This window comes from Podarcis raffonei, chromosome 8, assembly GCF_027172205.1.
Source record: "Podarcis raffonei isolate rPodRaf1 chromosome 8, rPodRaf1.pri, whole genome shotgun sequence".
In the NCBI taxonomy this organism is placed as follows: Eukaryota; Metazoa; Chordata; class Lepidosauria; order Squamata; family Lacertidae; genus Podarcis; species Podarcis raffonei.
This window is the reverse complement of record NC_070609.1, coordinates 81,931,923-81,955,731: the sequence shown is the minus strand read 5'-3', so window position 1 is coordinate 81,955,731 and position 23,809 is coordinate 81,931,923. Positions and strand designations below refer to the sequence as shown.

At 47.5% G+C, this 23,809-nt stretch overlaps 1 protein-coding gene across 4 annotated transcripts in view; it reads left to right on the top strand.

Moving 5' to 3' along the window:
• Positions 1–17,959, top strand: part of ECE1 (endothelin converting enzyme 1) — a 60,174-nt gene extending 42,215 nt beyond the window's left edge. For all 4 annotated transcript variants that reach the window (XM_053401178.1, XM_053401180.1, XM_053401177.1 and 1 more), the window contains exons 7-18: positions 400–465; positions 1,646–1,837; positions 2,987–3,129; positions 4,052–4,166; positions 4,898–5,008; positions 7,343–7,519; positions 8,003–8,106; positions 9,564–9,674; positions 12,640–12,707; positions 13,243–13,433; positions 15,629–15,724; positions 17,223–17,959. In XM_053401178.1, the coding sequence (XP_053257153.1) occupies positions 400–465; positions 1,646–1,837; positions 2,987–3,129; positions 4,052–4,166; positions 4,898–5,008; positions 7,343–7,519; positions 8,003–8,106; positions 9,564–9,674; positions 12,640–12,707; positions 13,243–13,433; positions 15,629–15,724; positions 17,223–17,399 (1,551 nt within the window). In that variant the 3' untranslated portion in view covers positions 17,400–17,959. The remainder of the gene's footprint in view (positions 1–399; positions 466–1,645; positions 1,838–2,986; positions 3,130–4,051; positions 4,167–4,897; positions 5,009–7,342; positions 7,520–8,002; positions 8,107–9,563; positions 9,675–12,639; positions 12,708–13,242; positions 13,434–15,628; positions 15,725–17,222) is intronic.
• The last annotated feature ends 5,850 nt before the right edge of the window (positions 17,960–23,809 follow it).

Sequence of the window (23,809 nt, the reverse complement as noted above, 5' to 3'; positions counted from 1 at the left end):
CGGATTCATTGAAAAAAATCTGGTAACCATACTCCAGGTTCCCCACACCTGTCTTAGCTGCTCTGGGATCAGCATCCTTCCCACCGGCGGCACCTGATTGGTTGCTGCAGGATACAGGATGCTGAGCTCGGTGGGCCTTTGCTCTGACCCAACAAGGCCCTGTCTTTGTGGTCCAGAATTGCAGCCCAGGGTCCTGCATTGGAGGAGGGGAAGGGCTGGAGCTCGGTGGGTAGAGTTCCTGCTTGGCATGCAGAAGGTCCCAGATCTCAAGGTAGGTCTGCAGGAACTTTGCCAGCAGCCCTGAGCTGGATGGAGCCCAGTGGTCTGACTCAGTTTTAGACAGAACTGTGGCTCCACATCCGCACTGTGTCTTCACTCCAGTTTCTGTCTCCCCTCCAGGTGGACCAGGCAGGGCTGATGTTGCCTTCCAGGGACTACTATCTCAACAAAACGCAGAACGAGAAGGTGAGTGTCGGGCTGGGGCTGGGGGGATTGGGGTGCTTACGGTCCTAGCTTCAGACTGGAGTGTGTAACGGATGAGGCAGTCTGTTAGGTCCATGGTTCCGAAAGCGGGCAGTAGCACCCCAAGGTGGCAGCAGGATTCCCTGGGGGGGTGCCAAAATGCCAGGGGATGCAGGAGGTCTTCTTCTTCTTTGGTGATCCCTTGTAGCCAAGAAAGATTGTCTTCCATGAACACGGTTTTAACAGTGTGTCCGTAAGTGAATGTGGAGGCCAATTCTGGATCCACACGTCCTTCCACAGTGGGGACATAGGTTTCGGACCGGAGTTGATTACGGTGAGGGTTTGCCAAGCATACTTTCCTCTTATCACGTTTCTCCCTTACGTCCTGAGTTTGAGCCTCTTCAAAGCCCATGACATCTTTGGTAAAGGCTGTTCTCCAATTGGACCCCTCGCAGGCCAGTGTTTCCCAGTTGTCGGTGTTTATACTACATTTTTTTAGATGTGCCACGGGAGAGTCTTTAAACCTCTTTTGTTGACCACCAGCATTACGCTTTCCATTTTTAAGTTCAGAATAGAGCAGTTGCTTTGGAAGACAATCAGGCATCCGCCCAACATGACCAGTCCAATGAAGTTGATGTTGTGTAAATGACTATCAGCCATACAGGATCCAGTTCATCCATTCTGTTGAATTAGTTAATTAAACTAAATATCTTCAATCGGATTTTGAATAAACATGCAATGAATTGTTACTGTTTTGAATTTTATCATTTTATTATCTCCCTTATCGGGTCACGCAAACCACTACTCTGAATATTGCTTTTTATAGGGTAGGGGGCACTGGGGATGAGTTTATAGACCTTGAAAAAGACTGGGAGCAGCTGTTTTTAGGTATTACCTTTAAAGTGTGACTCCCAGGCCCCAAACATCCACAGTTAGCCTTGTGATTTGCCTGTGTCGGAGACTGGACATTTGCAGTGGGGAGTCCCCAAAGGCCGACATTGCAAGGGCTGCAAGGTGTTGCTGGTATTTGATGTTGTGGTTCCTGCTCTCCTTAATTCCGTGCAGCCTCCTTTCTCTGCCTTGGAATAATAGAATTGTAGAGTTGGATGGGGTACCCCCAGGGGTCATCTAGTCCACCCCCTGCAGATACATAATTCTCCCCCCACCTCGCCTACCTACCCAGGTGCTTGCAGGGTACCTGACCTACATGGTCCAGCTAGGCATGCTGGTTGGGGGGCAGGACGAAGCTGAGACCAGGCGGCAGATGGAGGAGATCCTGGACTTTGAGACCACCCTAGCCAACATCACCATCCCCCAGGAGAAGCGGCGCGATGAGGAGCTCATCTACCACAAGATGCCTGCCAGGGAGCTCAAGGTATGCGATTCGTAAAAAAAAAAACACAACTAGGTTGAAGCTTCCTGCCCATTCAAAACTGCCGCAGATAATTGAAAGCCAAAGGCCTGGTGGAAAAAGATAGTATATGCGTTAATGAGCAGGTTTTGACCTATCAAGCCTTAGGCCCAGGCTATCTGGAGGTCCATATTCCCTATGCAAAGCTGCCTGCGCTCTGAGATCTTCGGGCGGGGGGGGCGCTTCTCTCAGCCCCACCACCCTCACAAGAGCACTTGGCGGGAATGCACAACAGGACCTTCTTGGTGGTGGCTTCTCCCAGACAACTTTGGAACTCCTTTCCTAAAGAAGTTAGACCAGCTCCCTCCCTCTTGGCCTTCTGCCGGCAGGTGAAATGAAAACCTTCAACCAGGCCTTTGGCTGATTAATATTCTACATCCTTTTAAATGTGTTTAGAGGGGGAAAGGAGAGACTTACTATTGTTTTGTTGTTTTTGTTTTAACTATTTGTGTTTTTATCTTGTATTTTTATCTTGTGAACCTCCCTGAGTTCTTTTGATGAAGAGCAGTATATTATTTTTAATTATTATTATTATTATTATTATTATTATTATTCATTTTTGTTCCAACAGGCTTTTGGGAAGTTATTAACATTTGATAACTTTCTCTGCTTAATGTGTTTAATTTGTTGGAAGCCACCCAGAGTGGCTGGAGCAACCCAGTCAGATGGGCAGCATATAAATATCGAATAATAATAATAATAATAACTATGATTTAGGGAAAGAGCTAATGCTGTGATGGGGGGGAGTGTTTAGTTGTCCCCCACCTCCAACGTTTTTAGCTGTTTCTATTTTAGCTGTAAGCCGCCTTGAATCTCTGTCAGGGAAAAAAGCAGGATCGTAAATGTAATACAACAAAAATAAAAACAGTGGCTCTACTCTGTTTAGGACTTAGCTGGAGACAGCCCGATCCTTATTGGGATTCTTCCAGCTTCCCTAGGCTTGCTTGCTTGCTTGTTTTGGAGGGAGGGGTTCCTCTCTCTACCGCCCGCTCAATTGTTGGTCCTATTCTGCCAGCCACCCCAGCCAGAGAGAGACCTCTAACTTGTCTTTGTCTCTGCTTCTTGCACCTTCCCCATCCCTGCCCTGCCCCTCTTCTGCTCCCGCAAAAAAAGAGCCTTTCTCCGGCCGTGGACTGGATGCCCCTGCTGAACGCCGTCTTCTCCCCGGTGGAGATCAACGAGACGGAGCCAGTGGTGGTCTACGCCAAAGAGTACCTTGAGCAAGTCTCCTATCTCATCCTCAACACAGACAGGCGGTGAGTGCGGCTGGGTCTGGGAGCGAGCTGAACTGATGGAAGTTTCCTTCCCATCTCGCCTTAGCTCAGTGATCAGAGCACCTGCTTTGCATGCAGAAGGTTCCAGGTTCAGTCCCTGCAGGTACAGCTGGGAAAAAAACCTCCTGCCTGAAACCCCAGAGAAGCCACTGCCAGCCAGTGTGGGCTATATGGGTCTAGATGGGCTCGTTGGAAGGCAGTTTCCTCTGCTATTAAATCAGCCCTTACTGATTGATTGATTGATTGATTGATTGATTGATTGGATCAGCCCTTTGTTCAGAACCACAAGGATTGGAAGCTTAGGGAGAAGGCTGGAGCTCACCTGCTTTGCATACATAAGATCCCGGATTTAGTCTGGTGCTCTGATCCTCTGTAAGGTAACTTCCTGGTTCTATCAGCTCTTCATTCAGAAGCATGAGGACTAGAATATTGGTTCGTCTTTAGCAGAAGGAACACAACGTCTGCAGCAGAGCACCTGCTTTGCATGCAGAAGGTCCCAGGTTCAATCCCCGCCGGCAGCATCTTCCAGGTGGGGCCGGGGAAAGGCTCCCTGTCTGAAACCCTGCAGAGCCCTTGCTGCCAGTCAGTGTAGGCAATACAGAGCTAGATGGACTCGGTAAAAATCAGCTTCCTTTAAACTAGCCCTTTTTTCAGAACAGTGAGGACTAGGAGCTTGCTTTATTTTTAAGGATCATAGCTCAGAGGTGGGGCATCTGCTTTGCGTGAAGGAGTCCCCGGGTGCAGTCCCCAAAGGCACACCAGGTAGGGCTAGTAGGGGGCTCCCTTGCAATGCCTGCAGTGTGCAACTGATATTGGGGGGAGGGCACTTTTTGCAGCCAGTTCCAGGAGAGGATGGAGAGGTCCTCATCTTTCCCCCCCCACCCCACCCCTTTTTCTATTCCAGTATCTTACACAACTACATGATCTGGCACCTGGTGAGGAAAGGAGCCGGCTTTCTGGACCAGCGCTTCCAGGATGCAGAGGAGAAGTTCATGGAGGTCATGTACGGCTCAAAGAAGGCGAGTAGGAAATTTGGGCGGCACTCATTGCTTTATTTTGTTACGTTCTATTGTAAATAAATACAGTGGTACCTTGGGCTAATAACTTGAGTCATTCTGGAGGTCTGTTCTTAACCTGAAACTGTTCTTAACCTGAGGCACCACTGGTGGGGCCTCCAGCTGCCGCAGCCACGCAATTTCTGTTCTCATCCTGAAGCAAAGTTCTTAAACCCGAGGTACTATTTCTGGGTTAGCGGAGTCTGTAACCTGAAGCGTCTGTAACCTGAGTTACCACTGTATATGCATTTTTAAAAAATAAATAAATAAATAAAGCTCTACAGAAGAAAAGCAGAAATCTCATCCTAAGGCAAAGAGCTGGGCGGCTGTCTGCAATTCAAAGACTGGTAGACCTGGTGTTCCATCTATGTCCATCCTGGGTGCTTCTCACCAGGAGTTGCTCTCCAGGGACCATCACCCTCCTGCTTCCTGGGTGGGGAGAAAGATGGGGCTTGCTGGTGGCGTTCATCTCTGGCCCTGAGTTGCCCCAAGTTCCTCCGCTGATGAGAGGCGGAGCTAGCTGCTCTGGCACCTGGAGCGGCGTACATGCTGTGCACCCAGGGGTGGGGCTAGCCGCCCATGGCGAGCGTCCCAAGGGGGTGATGTCACCCTGCCCAGGGATGACACCCAGGGTGAGCCGCACCCCCTTCCTCCGCCAGTGCCGCTGACACCAAGGGTCTCCTTCTGCCCCACAGACCTGCCTGCCCCGATGGAAGTACTGCATCAGCGACACAGACATCAACCTGGGCTTTGCGCTGGGTGCCATGTTCGTCAAGGCCTCCTTCGCGGAAGACAGCAAGGCAGTGGTAAGGCGGTGACTGTTACAGGGCCAGTTCCGCTAATCTTATTTTATTAGAGTTTTCCCAATATACATTTCCACCATTAAATATCCACTACAGTGGATGCTCAGCTAGCGAATGTGATCCGTGCAGGAGGCACGTTCGCAACCCACAGCACCGCGTCTGCGCACGCGCGGGTTGCGATTTGGTGCTTCTGCGGATGCGCAAAGCACGATTTAGCACTTCTGCGCATGTGCGACCTCCAAAACCCATAAGTAGCCTGTTCCGGAGTACTTCCGGGTTTTGGCGTGTCCATAACCCAAAAAAAACGCAACCTGAAGCGCCTATAACCCGAGGTATGACTGTATTGCAATAGTACCTTCATCAACTTCCCTTCTGCCTCTTCCATGGTTCTTTTAATTTTCCTATAATTTCTGTATATTCTTGGGTGGGGAGGGAGAACAACGTTTAATTTCATCCCCCCCCCCAGTCATAGTTCTCTATTATACATTATACAGTTGAACTTACATTAATCCCACTAGCGTTTTCACTTGTTTACAGTTATTTTCCAAATATTCCACAAAGATTTTCCGCTCCTCTTTAGATACTTGATAATCTCATTCTCTTATTCTGTTAACGCTGCATATCCTATCATTTTAAGTTGGCACCTCTCCTTCTTAGGGACCTCTCTCACCCTCAATTTTTGGGCTAACAAAATCCAAACAAAGATAGGTAGCCGTGTTGGTCTGCCATAGTCAAAACAAAAATTTTTTTTCCTTCCAGTAGCACCTTAAAGACCAACTAAGTTAGTTCTTGGTATGAGCTTTCGTGTGCATGCACACTTCTTCAGATACCATCTTATCTGAAGATACCTTCTTATCTGAAGTTATCTGATCAGATACCTTCTTATCTGAAGACGTGTGCATGCACATGAAAGCTCATACCAAGAACTAACTTAGGTGCTACTGGAAGGGGAAAAAAATTTTGTTTTGAAAATCCAAACAGCTGTAGTTGCATACATAAATAACTTTTTCTGACTCCTGGGTACCTCTGTCTGCACCATTCCCAAAAGGAATGCCTGTTTTGGGGGGGAAATGTTTTTTAAAAAACTTTTTTCATATCATTATATATCATTTCCCAGTATTCTTTGGCTATTCTGCATACCCACCACATATGCTCCTTCTACTTACTTGCATTTCCAACATACATCAGGTTCAGATTTCTACATTTTAGCTAATCTGCTCGGAGTTAAATACCATCTATGTGTCATTTTCATATAATTTTCTTTCAGTGAGTAAATTTTAAATCTTTCCTCCAAAGTTTCTCCCAGAGGTCCGTTCTGCTAATCTAATCTAACATATTTAGCTTACTTGTGTTTAGCAGAAAGTCCCAATTTAGGCTGGATCTAAACACATCAAAGAAGCGTTTCAGTTTAAAGTATTGTAAATTTAAACAGGGAAAACAGGTAGAGAAAAAGGCAGCTCCAGATCGCCGTCTGGTGGCACAAAATTATATCACATATACAATGCATATACAGTATTTTTAGCTCTATAAGACACACTTTTTTCCTCCTAAAAAGTAAGGGGAAATGTGTGTGCGTCTTATGGAGCGAATGCAGGCTGTGCAGCTATCCCAGAAGCCAGAACAGCGAGAGAGATCGCTGCGCAGCGCTCCCTCTCACTGTTCTAGCTTCTGGCTTAGCCAGGCGCAGCCTCTTCAGGGCAGCGGGGAGCCTTCATCCCGCTGTCCTGAAGAGGCTGCGCAGCTATCCCAGAAGCCAGAACAGCAAGAGGGATCGCTGCATTCCATCTCGCTGTTCTAGCTTCTGGCTTAGTCGTGCTCTGTCCCTTCCCCCACCTCCCAGAAAAGCCCGCAAGAGCCACGCGGAGCGTGTGTGCTGCTCTTGGGGGCTTTTCCCCGAGAAGGGAGAAGGGCAACCAAAATAACTACCAAACTTTTAGAAGACGTCTGAAGGCAGCCCTGTTTAGGAAAGCTTTTAATGTTTAATAAGTTATTGTATTTTAGTGTTTTATTGGAAGCCGCCCAGAGAGGCTGGGGAAACCCAGCCAGATGGGCGGGGTATGTATGTATGTATGTATGTATGTATGTATGTATGTATAAATAAATAAATAAATAAATAAATAAATAAATAAATAAATATCATCTCTCTCTGTGAATATTGAATAAATTACCTTTGTAAGAACCCCTTGTTTTCCATTTCTGGCTGCCAGCCGTGAGGGAGGGGGATGGGATTCCCTGAAGCCTCACACACACCGACCATTTGCCAGGACCTCCCCTGCCCCCCAATTCCTGTTAAAAGAAGCGGTCCCGCCTCGTGACCTCGTGCTTTGTCTCCACCAGGCTGAGGAAATGATTAAGGAGATCAAGATGGCCTTCGAAGAGAGCTTGGCCACCCTCCCGTGGATGGATGAGGAGACGAGGCGGTCCGCCAAGGAGAAAGCCGACGCCATCTACGACATGATCGGTTACCCTAAGTTCATCATGGACCCCAAAGAGCTGGACAAAGTGTTCAAGGATGTGAGTTGGAGGTGGGGCAGGCCCACTAAGGCCAAGCAGCAGGATTTGGAATGGAGGGTTGGCGGTGACTGCGGCCAGCTGCCCTGGCCTCTCCTTGCTTCCCTATTCTGATGGGCCAGTGTGGTGTAGTGGCTAAGAGCAGTGGACTCGTAATCTGGTGAATCAGGTTCGCTTCCCCGCTCCTCCACATGCAGTTGCTGGGTGACCTTGGGCCAGTCACACTTCTCTGAAGTCTCTCAGCCCCACTCACCTCACAGAGTGTTTGTTGTGGGGGAGGAAGGGAAAGGAGAATGTTAGCCGCTTTGAGACTCCTTTGGGTAGTGATAAAGCGGGATTTCAAATCCAAACTCTTCTTCTTCTCCTCCTTCTCCTTCTCCTTCTCCTTCTCCTTCTCCTTCTCCTTCTCCTTCTCCTTCTCCTTCTTCTTCTTCTTCTTCTTCTTCTCCTTCTTCTTCTCCTTCTTCTCCTCTTGCTTCCTGGCAGTACGATGCCGTCCCGGATCTGTACTATGAGAACGTCATGCAGTTCCTCAACTTCTCCGCCCGAGTGGCCGCTGAGCAGCTCCGGAAGCCTCCAAACCGCGACCAGTGAGTCGACCTCGGGATGCCAGGGGGGTGTCAAACCCCGGGGAGGGGGGCTGGCCCACTCTGACCGTGCATTTTTTCAGGCACACCAAGCTTTGGCTGAAGCTGAATGTCGGAAGGTTCAGGACGGGTGGAAGAAAGCATTTCTTTATGCTGTGCATAGTTAAACTATGGAACTCGCTGCAGCAGGAGGCAATGATGGCAACCAACTTTGTTGGACAATAACAATAAATTTATATGCCACCCATCTGACTGGGTTGCCCCAGCCACTCTGGGCGGTTTCCAGCGAATTAAAACACAGTGAGACATCACAGAGACATCACTCAGACATCACAGCTCAGTGCCGAAGTGCCTTATGAGGAACGGCTAAGGGAGCTGGGCATGTTTAGCCTGGAGAAGAGGAGGTTAAGGGGTGATATGATAGCCATGTTCAAATATATAAAAGGATGTCACATAGAGGAGGGAGAAAGGTTGTTTTCTGCTGCTCCAGAGAAGCAATGGATCCAAACTACAAGAAAGAAGATTCCACCTAAACATTAGGAAGAACTTCCTGACAGTAAGAGCTGTTTGACAGTGGAATTTGCTGCCAAGGAATGTGGTGGAGTCTCCTTCTTTGGAGGTCTTTAAGCAGAGACTTGACAACCATATGTCAGGAGTGCTCTGATGGTGTTTCCTGCTTGGCAGGGGGTTGGACTCGATGGCCCTTGTGGTCTCTTCCAACTCTATGATTCTATGATCAAGCATTAAAAATGTCCCTATACAGGGCTGCCTTCAGATGTCTTCTAAAAGTCAGATAGTTGTTTATTTTCTTGACATCTGGTGGGAGGGCCTGCCACAGGGCGGGCAGCACTGCCGAGAAGGCCCTCTGCCTGGTTCCCTGTAACCTCACTTCTCAAACTTTGAGGAGGAGGTTGCTGTTAGTGTGTGTTCGTGTGTGTGTGTGAGAGAGACAGAGAGGGAATCTTTTATCCAAGTTGGCAGAAGATAATGTCCCCCGGTTCTTACAGATTCTGCAATCCAGTCGCTATATATTGAAGAAATAAACTGAGAGGGCCATGTTGCTGGTCATCCAAGTCGTGCATCCTGCATTCCAAGAAAAAGACAAACTTTTATGTCCTCAATCATTCCTGCCTATTTCCTGCTCCCACTGCATTTTTGCATTTGCTTGTGCAGTCTTGCATAATTCCAGCTGGAGGCTGGCATTCAAGGGAGAGAGCTCAGCTCAGTGCCGAAGTGCAAGCTTTGCAGGCATGTGCAGAGTACTCCCTACCCCCTGCCCTGACTAACAGATCTGCAGTGAGCAGTAAAAGGCCCCCAGGGCCAAGGGTGCAATTTATAGACATGTTTTAGGTTTACCCATGAAGACTTTGAGGTTGAGGAATGGGAAATGCCAAAAACCCAAATTGGGCTGATGGAGCATACTCTTCCCCCTCTCTCTCCCCCTCCTTCTTCTTCTGCAGATGGAGCATGACTCCCCCAACAGTGAATGCTTATTACTCCCCGACCAAGAATGAAATCGTCTTTCCTGCTGGGATCCTGCAGCCTCCATTCTACACCCGAAGCTCCCCAAAGTACGAATGCTTCACTCTCTTTCTGTCACCCCACACCCAATCAGATATTCAGTGTTTGGCAAGGGAGGGGGAGGGCATTAACACCCCTCCCAATTCAGCCTCACTGCCGTGAGCTTCAGGAAAAACTCCAGCAGGGATTGGTTGTTTTTTTAAAGTGCGGCTGGAAGTAAAGCACTATGGTCTCAGAGGTGATGGATGGAGACTAAAATGCCATTAGAGGCCTCCTGTGTCTGTAAAGCTTAAACTGGGCACCACAGTTGTAAGGAGGATATTGACAAGCTGTAACCGAGATGAAAAAGGGGTCTAGAAACCAAGCCTGATGAGGAACGGTTGAGGGAGTTGAGTACGTTCAGCCTGGAGAAGAGAAAAAGAGAGGTGATAGGATAGACATCTTCAAACAGCTAAAGGGCTGTCACATGGAAGATGGAGCAAGCTTGTTTTCTGCTGCTCCGGAGGGAAGGACCCAAACCAATGGATTCATATGACTAAGGGATGAAATTCTGACGTTAGGAGCTATTCAGCAGGAGAATGGAGTCCCTCAGAAGGTGAAAGACTCTCCTTCACGGGAGGTTTTTAAGCAGAGGTTGGATGGCCATCTGTCAGGGATGCTATAGTTGCAATTCCTGCATCGCAGGGGGTTGGGCTAGATGACCCTGGGGTGTCCCGTTCCAACTGCACAGTTTCATGGTTCTAAGGTGTCTTCCTGCCCGGCCTCTGTGCGAATCAGCCTACCAGCTCCCATTATTGTTACTCAGATTCATACGCCCTGCTTCCCAGCATAATGCCGTCAGAGCAAAATTAGTGCAAGATAAAAATTATAAAAACAATGCTACGAACTCCAAAAGCAATAAAATATCCTGGCGGACTCCAAAAACACCAGAACATTTTCCATCAGATATGAAATCAATCTTCCATAAATGACTGGGGTCACATGTCAGGGGAAAGCCTTCACTAGCATATTTTCGGTAGGCCCATCTGTGCGCCACATGAGCCTGGTCCTTGTTCCTCGGCCCTTTCTGGATGGCTGTCTTCCTGCCAAACCAGTTCCCTCACATCACAGCCACCTCCATTGGTCCAGTCAAATTCCACAGCTCTGCCTCCCCAACTCAAGAGGTAGAATGTTGGTGAATGTGCCGTCACATCAGAGCATCTCAGCCCATGGGTTCGAGCAATGGGGCAACTGCAGTCAATTTTGAAGCTTTCGTTGTACAAACCGTACCTCGCACCTCGCTGGGTATGTGTGCGTGTGGTCCAGGGAGAGAAAGTGTTGCCAACCGCTAGAGAAGGTGGCTGAGAATCAGTGCCAGATTTACGTATAGGGCCCCACTTTCTTGGGGGCCCCAAAAAAATTTTAAGGGGGAAAAACTGGATGTACATTTCCAAAATATAAGATAAGTTCAACAATTACTTCGATAAAATACAGATTTTGTTATGTGCAGATGGCTTTAGATACCTATTAGGTCCATAAATGACCATATAGTATATAAGGTAAAGGTAAAGGGACCCCTGACCATTAGGTCCAGTCGCGGATGACTCTGGGGTTGCAGCGCTCATCTTGCTTTATTGGCCAAGGGAGCCGGAGTACAGCTTCCGGGTCATGTGGACAGCATGACTAAGCTGCTTCTGGCGAACCAGAGCAGCGCACGGAAACACCGTTTACCTTCCCGCCGGAGCGGTACCTATTTATCTACTTGCACTATGATGTGGTTTCGAACTGCTAGGTTGGCAGGAGCAGGGACCGAGCAACGGGAGCTCACCCCGTCGCAGGGATTCGAACCGCCGACCTTCTGATCGGCAAGTCCTAGGCTCTGTGGTTTAACCCACAGCGCTACAGTGACAATTTGTTGTTGACAAAGGATAGCTGGACATATAAAGGGCCCCATTACCTTTAGTAGCTTAGGGCCTCATCAAACCTAAACCCAGCTCTGCTGAGAATCAGCATTGTTGAGAAAAGGGCAACCCAAAAAGCTCAGCGGGGTGGAGCGACTCGCCTATGAAGAAAAGTTGCAGTATTTGGGACTTCTTGCAGGGGTTCTCAACCTGTGGGTCCCCAGATGTTGTTGGACTACAGCTCCCATCAACCCTGACCTCTGGCCTTGCTAGCTAGGGGTGATGGGAGTTGTAGTTCAACAACATCTGGGGACCCACAGGTTGAGAAAGACTGGCTTAGAGGAAAGGTGACATGATAGAAGTTTACAAAGTTATTCATGGTGTGAAAAAAGTGGAGAGGGAGAGAAAAGTTATCCCTCGAAACCGCTAGAGCTGGTTGGGAATCCAGTGACGCTGAATGTTCGGTACGGGTAAAAGGAAGACCTCCTCCTTCACACAGCGCAGAGTTAATCTGTGGAACTCCCTCCCACAGGAGGCAGTAAGGGCCACCAACCCGGGTGGCTTGGAAAGAGGATTAGACAAAATCCTGGAGGAGGAGAAGGCTACTAGCAGCAATCGCTGTGCTGTGACTCCACGGTCGGAGGCAGCCATGCCTGTTGCCAGAAACCGCAGGAAGGAACAGTTGCTCTTGGGCTAGAATTCTGCTTGCAGGTTTCCCTGCAAGCAGTTGGCCCTGTGAGAACAGGATGCTGGACTAGGTGAGCTGTTAGTGTGATCCAGCAGGCTCTTCTTATGTCCTTATTGTTTGCAGCAGTTCCCCTGGAGCCAGCAGATTGGGGCTGGCTCCTCCGTGGAGCCAACAAATGTATTTCTGACTTACAGTGGATGCTCGGGTTGCGAACGTGATCTGTGTGGGATGCACATTCGCAACCCGCGTCTGCGCACACGCGGGTTGCGATTCGGCGCTTATGTGCAAAATGCGATTTAGCGCTTCTGCGCATGCGCAGCTGCCGAAACCTGGAAGTAACCTGTTCCGGTGCTTCCGTGTTTCGGCAGTCCACAACCCAAAAGAACGCAACCTGAAGCGGACGCAACATGAGGCATGACTGTACTCACATTTTCTTTCTCCCTGTAGGGCACTGAATTTCGGTGGGATTGGTGTGGTCGTGGGCCATGAACTGACTCATGCTTTTGACGACCAAGGTCAGGACCGCCTTCCCTCCATCTCTTTAATTCATCTTCTAGAATTTATCTTCCTCCTCTCCACCCCACCCCACACATTTTTTTTGCTGCGGTGTTTGCCACTTCGGGCTGTTTCATTTTTAAACCCTTAGCAAACTTCTTGCAAATGGTTAGATTTTTCTTGCAAAGTAAACTCGTGGGGCAGAGCAGAACTTTTCCTGGGCGTTGCTTTAAAAAGCAACAATAAGGATCTATAAGTAAAAGTTTACAGTTGTATATAAGCATACAAACATTTCATTGTCGTAACATCCAAGTACACCCCACCACACACATACAATTAGCACATAAAAGGATATTTAAATGTTCTCAAATTATTTCGTTCATTCCACACTGCGGAGTATTGAGATGGGGGGGGTGGCACAATATCATTTTGTGCGTTTAGCTGCGATTTCCGCATTGCAGGGTGTTTGACTAGATGGCCCTTGGGGGGGTCCCTTCCAACTCCAGAATTCTGTGATTCTGTGATTCTTTTTGCTAACTTCCTTGGTCCTTGCAGGCCGGGAGTACGACAAGGACGGCAACCTCCGCCCCTGGTGGAAGAATTCGTCAGTGGAGGCCTTTAAGCAACAGACCGAGTGCATGGTGGAACAGTACGGCAACTACACAGTCCACGGGGAGGCCATCAATGGCAAGCACACCCTGGGGGAGAACATCGCCGACAACGGAGGGCTCAAAGCCGCCTACCGGGTGAGACTCCCTCAGGCCTTTCAATCAGACTTTGGGAGCTGTGGGGTCTTCTTTGCTGCAGCTGCAGAAGCTGCCTGGCAAAAGAGGAGCGGGGATGAGGTTGCCAAGTAAAGCTGTTGTTTACCGTCCCCGTCCCCCCGCAAAAAAACCCCAAAATTGATATGCGAGTCTCAAGCCATAGAGAGAAAAGGCCAAGGCCACTTGCTTAGAGCACTCATCCCAATTTCTCACAAATAGTCTCTAAATTGAACACCGCAGCTTTGTGTCTCTTCCTTTTCTTAAAAAATAATGGTTGTTATTATTTTTTTAACTACAAGAACAACATCGTATTTGCAAAATACAAGCTGTAAAACGCCGAAATTGGAATTTCCATGCACAATAACTGATTTGGTGTTATATTGGCTTAAATACAGAATCATTAAAAAATGGCAAACTAATCAAACCACAAATAATATGTAAATCACAGTGCACGTAAAGAATGAAAAAAAAAACCCAAATGCAGTGCAAAATCTTAAAATAAATAATGCTTTGAGATGGAGTGAATAAAAATAATCAAACCTTAATTCAGAATAACTATAGCACCACCTAGTGGTATTAAGAGGTGTTATTTTTTCCCCCCACAGGGGAGCCTAGGTCATCAAAGGAGAGGTTAGGAAAGTTGTGAGCCACATATTACAAAGAGTTGGTGCCAGAAGATTGCCATGTTTGGCTATTTTCATAAAATCTGCAAAGCCAGCCCAAGTTGCAGTAAAATTGTCCTTGTGCAAATCTCTGTTTAGTCATCAGTTTTTCTAACACTGCAATCTGCCATAATACTAATTTGTACATAATACTAATTTGTAACATTTACTCCTTCCAGGTTCTTTCAGGGTCTAGCTATAATAATTCTCGCTGCTTGCACAAGCAAGTTTATCAGGTCTTTGTTCTGTAAATCCAGTCTATAGCAGTGGTTCCCAACCTTTTTTTGGCCATGCCCCACCTAAAAGGTAAAGGTAAAGGGACCCCTGACCATTAGGTCCAGTCGTGACCGACTCTGGGGTTGCGGCGCTCATCTCGCTTTACTGGCCGAGGGAGCCGGCGTACAGCTTCCGGGTCATGTGGCCAGCATGACTAAGCCGCTTCTGGCGAACCAGAGCAGCGTATGAAAACACCGTTTACCTTCCTGCTGGAGCGGTACCTATTTATCTACTTGCACTTTGACGTGCTTTCGAACTGCTAGGTTGGCAGGAGCAGGGACCGAGCAACGGGAGCTCACCCCATCGCGGGGATTTGAACCGCCGACCTTCTGATCAGCAAGTCCTAGGCTCTGTAGTTTAACCCACAGCGCCATCCACGTCCCTATGCCCCACCTAAGCATCTCTAAAATCCTGATCCCGCCCCACGCCATTAACATATAATTCTTACTATTCAAAAAGTGAGCTATTCACATGGAGGAAGCCTAAAAGGCCATTGACTGTTAATAACTTATTATCAAATTGCCCCCCTGTGGGGCATGTGCCCCACATTGGGAGCCATGGGTCTATGGGGAAAATATGTATAAGAGCTAAATGTGGACTAGGCGTTAATTGCTGTGACTATTCCTGTAATCTAGCTGTAAGAGTCGGAAGGACTTATGATAAGTCCTGCTGGGTCGGGCCAAAGGGGGGCCCATCCAGTCCTGATTCTTGTTCTCACAGTGGCCAGCCAGATACCCCTTCTGTGAAGCCGACAAACAGGACCGGCTCACATGAGCAACTCTCCCCTCCTGCAGTTTCCAGAATCATTGCTGCCTCAGACCATGGAGGCAGAACGTAGGCATCCCGGCTAGTAACCTTTGATAGCCCTCTATTCCATGAATTTATCTAATCATCTAACCTTCCAAGTCAGTGGCCATCCCTGCCTCCTGCAGCAGTGAGTTCCATAGTTTCAAACTTGCGAAAAAGTCATTTCTTCCTGAACCTTCAGGTATTCTGTTTCCTTGGGTGGCCCTGAGTCCTAGCGCTACGAGATCCACTTTCTCCACTCTATGAGTAATTGTATCATGCCCCCTGTTGCTCTCCCTTTTTTCTACGCCCCCCCCCCAATAAAGCAGGTGTTATCCCTTTCCTCCCAGGGAACTTGCTCCAACCCCTTGATCGTTTTGGCTGTGCTTACCTGAGCCTTCTCCAGCTCTATGGCATCCTGTTTTGATTCGCTTTTCCCTCCTCATCTTCCAGGCTTATCAGAACTGGTTGAGGAAAAATGGAGAAGAGGAGACTTTGCCCACGCTGGGCCTCACCAACTACCAGCTCTTCTTTGTGGGGTTTGCCCAGGTAGGTCTGAGTGTCCCATTTTGGAGGTGGGTGGATGATGGCATGCCTGGGCTATGTTTCGTCTCTGGGTTTGATGCTACAGGCAGAGAAGGCTGTGACTAACTATATGCAGGCCTTTTGACACCTGAGATGTATGGGTATAGAGATATATATTTATTTTTTATTTTTTTATTGATTTCCAAGAAAAAAAGAACATGTATATTTTTCGGACCCATCCTATTTTTGTGCATGTTGAACAGTTTATTCATGCTGTATTTTATATTGTTGTAACCCAAGCCTGTAATTAGTTGGAAGCGGTCTTCTGTGCCCTCGAAGACCTCAAGATCATTCTTGGTCATTAGAAGAAAAATGCAAATAAATCATTACCTAGTTAGCAAACCTGTTGTACCCTGCTTCATGACCTTGGTTGTATCCAAAGTTGGGGAGCACGACCAATTTAGGCCTATTAATCTCAGTGGGTCTGGCCTAAATAATACCCCGCCTCCACCGTTAGTAATATCCTTTGGCTTCACTGGGTCTTGTCTGAGTAGGACTAAAGTTGGATATAACCCAGGATCATTTTTTGCAGTGGGTCTGCTTTGAATTAATACAGTGGTACCTCAGGTTGCAGACGCTTCAGGTTACAGACTCCACTAACCCAGAAATAGTACCTCAGGTTAAGAACTTTGCTTCAGGATGAGAACAGAAATCGTGCGGCGGTGGTGCAGTGGCAGCGGGAGGCCCCATTAGCTAAAGTGGTGCTTCAGGTTAAGAACGGACCTCCGGAACGAATTAAGTTCTTAACCCGAGGTACCACTGTAGTTGGAGACAACCCTTAGCGTGGATTAAAACTCAAGATTTACAGGAGCAGAAAAGTAACTCTGATTTGCATGAAATAATACATCCTGTTGAATATTATGGTGATACTTCACATCCCAGCGATTTACAAATAAACACTTTCCCATAAATTTGCCCTCCTTTCAATAGCTCATCTCTCCATGATAATAATGGGATTCTCGAGGATTTCCAAGATGCTGTTCTCTCTCCTTACAATGCCTTGGGTGGTAGCTGATGTTACTCGAGAGTAGAACCACTTAAATGAATGCTCATGGCAAACTCAGTCCCATTAATTTCAATAGGTCTACTGCTGTATGGTTGACAATAATAAAAACATATAACCAAAACCATATTTTAAAAGTTTAAAAAAGCAGGCCATAAATTAACCATTGTGGAAGGACGTCTTCCTAATTGCCTGCAAAGGCCTGGCAGAATAGAAAGGTTTTCAGCAGGCATTAAAAAAAATTGGCGCGGAAGGCGCCTGCTAAAATCCCAGTGGCTGAGAGTTCCACTGGGCTGTGCCAACAAAACTTAAAGGCTCAGTTTCTCATCATTGTTAAGCGAGCTTCACCAACTTGGGGAACAACCCACGACACTTCTGTGGGTGATCTCTGCAACTGAGCTGGGGGCATAAGACTTAGCTGGATGTGCAATTCCTCTTGTGATTCCTCTCTCCTTCCAGGTCTGGTGCTCCGTCCGCACCCCAGAGAGCTCCCACGAAGGACTGGTCACCGACTCTCACAGCCCTTCCCGCTTCCGAGTCATCGGAACCATCTCCAATTCCCCAGAGTTCTCGGAGCACTTTGGGTGCCCGCTGGGCTCCCCCATGAACCCGCAGCGGAAGTGCGAGGTCTGGTGAAGTTCCCCAAAGCCGAGGAGAGAGAAAAGGAATGGGATGAACTGGAGGGTAGCCCGGGGGAAACACAGCAGGAGGGAGTGCCCTCAGCCTTCCTCCACACCTAAGAGGTGCCCCGTGACCTTGGGACTAGCTCAGCGCTCTGCGATGGCTGGGAGGGGTCCCCAGCCCTCACCCCAAAGCACCACCCCATTTGACCCACTGTGAAGATGTCCTCTACTCCGGAAACAATTGCATCGGTGTCCCCTCTCATTTTGCTAAAAGTGCAGAAGTCTGCACGCATGTCTGTGTTTCAGATGCACTGACTTTGGGGTGGGGATAAGGTTGTGCTGTCTCCCCTCCCCCATATGCAGTGGGGGGCGGGACTGGCTCTTCGCCACCATAGGCTTGGAAGTTTTTGCGCCATTTCCCCCCCCCAAAAGGGGGAACCACCCAAATTTTAAAAGAGAACCCATTTTGGTCACATCTAACAAGCGCCAACCCTCTCTGTAGACAGACATACACATCCATACATATGTATACGTTTTGTGCGCTCACATACACATGGTAAAACTTGTAAGATATTTCTGCGGAATTTTTTTTTTTAATCTTGCAGAACACTGGAAAGTTCAGGGAAAATGTATTGAGTTGAATGGACTGGTATATTTATTGCGTGTGTGTGCAATTCTAGGTTAAGGGCATTCTGCTTAAAGCTGAGAGGCAGGATACAAACCTCCCCCATGGCTCATTTCTCCTCACCCCCAGTGTCTTCTTAGGGGGAACGGGTGCTGCTCATTTCCACGCAGACTCTCTTTTTGCTTGGGAAATATTCTGGGGCCTGGCTTCTCCAAAACCCTTTCCTTCCTGGCAACACTGTTGACTTTCCCAATTGAAATCCCGCACCTCTGCCCTAGCCCCAGGTGCAGAGCAGGCCACATTTTCTAAAAACGCTGCCCTTGGGGCTTCTATCTCCAAGCTAAATCTGAGAGATTTCCCAGCAGGACAAGCATGTCACAACCTACCAGCCATCGTTGGCAGCCTTTGCAGGAGGAAGATGAGCTGCCTTGCGGAGAAATGCCCCCATCACAAACTCGAAGATGCACCTCGAATGATGTACCTTGTGTGTCAAGACCCCAGCTGACATGGGCAGTTTCAGTGCCGCTGAAGAAGTAGCCCCTGAAAGTCTTGCTGAAGTACTGTCTGTCCTTGCTCAGCCAAAGAATATGCCTGTATTGAGTCTGGAGCTGAATCATCCGGACATTTGTAGACATAACCCCAAGTAAAAGAAATTTTAAAGGCTTGTTAGGCCCATGGACCTGCAGCTGACATGTTCTCCCTTCCTCCCCCCCCCCTTGTGGCCTTAATAACTTAAGGGTTACTGAATTTGAAAGAGGGCCCCAAATCCTGGCTGTTTGTGTGGTGTCAGCAAACTCTACACCACAGCCAAACTCTTGCAGGCATCTAACTGCTTTTGCTTTACCAGTGCCCTCCACCACTGTGAACTCTCGGGTGCTCAGCAGCTCGACAAAGGCACAAAACCTGGAGCTTTCAGCTGTGGACAGGTGTCAGGACTGCAGAGAAGACTGTCTGCCTCATGACAAAGCCATTTTTTATTGTACTGAAATACGGCGGTCGGTTTCGGAGACCCCTTGACTGGTGGGACTGGACAAACTTCCTTGAAGAAACAGAGCTTCCTTGGACTTGTGAGCTGCCTGTCTCTCCTTCCAGCCTCCCTGCAGCACTGTGGGGCCAGGAGCCATTGCAATCCCAACTCGTATGCTGAACTTCAGGCAGGGAGAGAAGATGCGCTGTACCTCCTTTCCTAGGCATGCTTTCTTATGCCTTGAATTAAACAGAGGAGGGGAGAGCTCTGGTATTGCAAGTGTGACCCAGGCCTCCCCAACTCCACTACAAGTTGAGATGCCTTCATTCCAAAGAGTCAGCAAGACTATGCTTGCGTAGTGATTAGTGGGTTCTCTTCATCTTTTGCTCTTGAAGAAGTCCATCTTGCGTGTATCTTGGGCTTGTGTGTCTGTCTGTCTGTCTTTACTTGGTCTGGTGAGCCTCCTGCCCTGAGGACGGCCGAAACGGATCAGTTGGTTCGCAGCCTCCCAAACTTTGTAGGCTTGTGGAGTCCCCACTCTTCATTTCCTGTGGAAGTGGCTGTCCATCATTTGGTACCACGACTCCAGGAGGCCCTGGGGGCGCAAAGGGATAGCCACTGAGTTTCTGGGGCTCTGGGTACAGCAGCAGCGTCCCCACTTCCTGTCCTCAGTCTGTCTTGTGGTGGGTGGCCTTGCAGGTGTGCAGGTGGGGAACATGGTTGCTTGAACTCTGCCCTGCTGCGACACATGGGCCGGAGTTGAGAAAATGAGTGAGTGTGAGCTTTATCTTTGCGGTGGGGAAATGCCTTACTCCCAACATGGCTGAGAATGCGCTTCTAGTGCCTTAACAATGTTGGAGCAATCGTTCCCACCAGCAACATCATGCACTTCCTGGGCCAAATCCTGCCCTGCACCAAACAATGAGCCCTGCAAGCACACAGTAAACAAAGATCCAGCAGGTATTGTACTGATCATGCCACCTCTGACATCTTGCCATCTTGGACTTGTGGAAAGGGTGCCTTGGACACTCTTCCTGATTTCCCCAAGCTCCTGTCTATCTGTCTGTCTCCCTTCTCTCCCCCCCCCCTTTTCTCTCTCCCCGGAGATCTTTCCTGGTGACCGAAAGTGGCCTCTTTTTTGCTGCTTGGGACGAGCACTGATCCCTTGATGCCATTTTGTTCAGCTGCCTTCTCCCACCACTGAAGGTAAGGAGAGGGTGCCTTTCCATCACCTGTGCAGGGGAGAGCGAAGAAGGAAAACCACCCCAGGGTTTTGTTCTGTACCCCTTAACAGACCCCGCTTTGTGTGGTGAGAGCACAGACCTGCTCTTGAACCCAGTGCTGCTGTTGCTGCCGCTGCTGCTGCTGCAGCAGCCGCCATCATTCCCATTTTGGGCTGCTCTCTTCCTCTTCTGGTTTTCCTCTTGGATCCCTCCTGTGCAGAGCAAAAATGGTTCCATTTGTGTAATCTGCTTTTAGTAATTGGACCCAAGAAGAACGCGAGCTGATCGCTTCAAGATGGTGCAGCAGATGTTTTAAGAGGGCTGGGGGCGGGGAGACCTAGTAGAACTTCTCCCCTCCAAATGGAAAGAAGGAAGACCACCACCACCAAAAATGTAGGGCTTGTGATACCCTAAGGGGGCTTGCTCAGCATCTGGGAAGGCTTGTAGCCACTGAAAAAGGGAAATATTAGGAAATTGTTTTCTTCGCACCAGACAAGGCCAAACTTATTTCAGACTAGGGGAAGGTCTGGGAGGAATATTGTGGTATTTATGTATGGACAGGATGGGGGAGAATATAAGGTCTGGCTGATTTGTTCTTTTGTCACCTTCCCTGCATCTTTGGAGATTATTGTAATTTTGAAATAAAAGCTTTTCTTGGGTTTTATTAATTTTGGGAGTTTGTGTGTGTGTGTCCCTAACTCTGCTTTTGACTATCCCCTATCTCCCACCAAGGTTCCTATTTTCCCCTCACACTATTTGTTATTTGTTCATTGAACAGTTCATTGAACAGTTTTGAGCAGTTTACCACAATAAAAAAATGCAAGCTCTAAAACCTGCAGTATAATAAATTCTTGCCTATTAGCCATTTATAATGGTCTCTGCTTACCTGGGAAACAAGCAATAGAATTCTAGGAGGTGAATTTTTCACCATTCTGGTTTCTTCATCCTTGCTCTCAGTCCAGGCAGAGGCTGGTATGTCACAACTGAACAGTGACTTGAACCCAGATCTGCTTAACTAAACAAATACTCTCCTTTCAGAATTGCCTTGGGCCGTTTCCAGCTTGGTTAGAGTCAGGGCAGACCCACTGAAACTAATGAACCTCAGCTAGTTATGGCCATTACATTACATTACATTACATTACATGGACAAGTATTGGGTACAACTCTTGGTCCACAAAGGCTGGTTCAGATCCACAAACAGTAGCAGGTACTAATGTGTATCATTAGTAATCTTTCCCAGACTGCTTGTTTATCTTGTTTCATTATCTCTTCATACGCCACCTTAGGGGGTCTTTTTATACTTGTGTATTTTGTTCAATTTCTTATCCGTCCTTCACAGCAAGGCCCCAGGACAGGTCACAACTGTAAAATACACAGACAACGAAGAAAGCAAGAAAAGTGTAAAAGCAATTAAAAGCAGTTCCATATATTGTAATAAAACCAGGGAAATCCTGTATGTAAAAACAATGCAAACATTAGAAAACCTATTCCACCTATAAAAACAAGAGTTATTCCAATACTTACACAGACTGGGAAGAGAATCTCCATTTAAAAGGTTTGTTGAAAGAGGAATGTAACCAGCAGATGCCTGAAAGCTAACTAAGCAAAGAGGAAGAGATGAAGCAGGTATGTAAATAAGTCTTGCTAGAAGTGCACTCTTAATGCGAACAGTTGCAAGAAACTGCAGGGCACAAAACAAATGCACCTTATCTTGATGCCACCTCAACTCTTGCCAGCTGCCTGAAAGCAAAAGGAACCTGCAGTTTCATAAGAGTATATATTTAAAGAAGATTAATAAATGAGCAAATTAAGTTAATTTGGATATGCAGAAGATATTAAAAATAAATTTAAGGAACTGCAGAAAGGGGGAAGGAAGTCAAGTTTTGAAATGTCAAAATTATTGTAAAATTCAATGGTTTCACACAGGTGAGAAACCATTTGAATGCAATGAGTGTGGAAACGGCTTCAATCGGAGTGGACTTCTTACAAAACATCAACAAACTCATACGGGGAGAAACATCATGTAAGTGCTAGGGAAGTAGATAGAGGTTCAGTTGTAGTGGAAGTCTTACAAACCATCAAAAGACTCCGAGGGGTAAGAGCTGCAAGACTGGAAACTCTACAAGCCATCAATTAACTCAAAGAAGAGAAATGGTTTAAATAGAAGGAGTGTGGAATCTGCTTTGGTTATTATGGAATGCTTTTCCAAAACATCTACTGACTTCCATGGGGTGGAACCATTTTCTCTGAGTTGACACTTTCTTTTCAGGAAATCAATCTTTTTTTTAAAAAAAATGTAAAATTAGTGAAATGTGTAAACCTGAAAAGTAATAATAATAGTAGTAGTAGTAAAAGTAAAAGGAAGAAGGAACCTGTCCATTATCCAACAGGAAAGAAAGGGGACTTAGAAATATCAAAATGGAAAAGCCACTAGTGTCAACCCAGCTGGCATCATCTGCTCAGTTGTCACCCTGGTTAAAACACCAGCAGCCAATTTCACACTTCATCTTGGGGCCGGGGGTATGTTTTTTAGCATCTCTACAGGAAATACAGTTTTGAGGTGTGGCTTGCACACAAATGTCACAATTGAAGCACTTCCAAGATGGAGTCTCTTTTGTCAAGCATGGAGGAGGCTCGGGCAAGAAAGAGTAGAGGCCTCTGTAGAACCCGGCGAAGGCCTACTGGGGCAGTGCTGCCATGGTAACAACACTACTGCCAGCCAGCGCTGGTAGTGGTCTACAGGCCTTGTGTCCCAAAGTGACTCTGAATGTTGCAGCTGGCTTTACCTAAAGGTTGGGCCCTAGACTAGTCAACCCAGCCTTTCTTAATAGTGGGGTTGGAGAGCTGAAAAAAACAAATCATGTATTTGGTTTCAGATAGTACATGGGTTGTTGTTTAGTCATTTAGTCGTGTCCGACTCTTCGTGACCCCATGGACCAGAGCACGCCAGGCACTCCTGTCTTCCACTGCCTCCCACAGTTTGGTCAGACTCATGTTAGTAGCTTCGAGAACACTGTCCAACCATCTTGTCCTCTGTCGTCCCCTTCTCCTTGTGCCCTCCATCTTTCCCAACATCAGGGTCTTTTCCAGGGAGTCTTCTCTTCTCATGAGGTGGCCAAAGTATTGGAGCCTCAGCTTCAGGATCTGTCCTTCCAGTGAGCACTCAGGGCTGATTTCCTTCAGAATGGATAGCTTTGATCTTCTTGCAGTCCATGGGACTCTCAAGAGTCTCCTCCAGCACCATGGGGGCAGGTCTTTTGTTAGGGGTGCAGAACCTCAGTTTGTTATGTATTTTTGTTGATTTTTATTGAATGGGTGGGGGCAGCTGCCCTTCCCTGCCTTCCCCCCTTGGCTATACCCAGGTATACCTTTTTCAATCATGGTGCCCCTCCTTACAGAATACCCTCTCAATGGTGCCATACTTAAGCAGCAGGTTAAAGTTATCGGTCTTTTCCTGACTTCTTTTGGTCTCACCTTTTTCAGATTTCATTAAGCTGTTTTTGTTTTGTTTCCTATTATGTTGGTTCTACCCTGTGTGCCAATGTTTGTAAGCCACCTTCAAGTTCCTTTTTTTTTTTAATTGGGAAGTGAGATATGAATATTTTAAG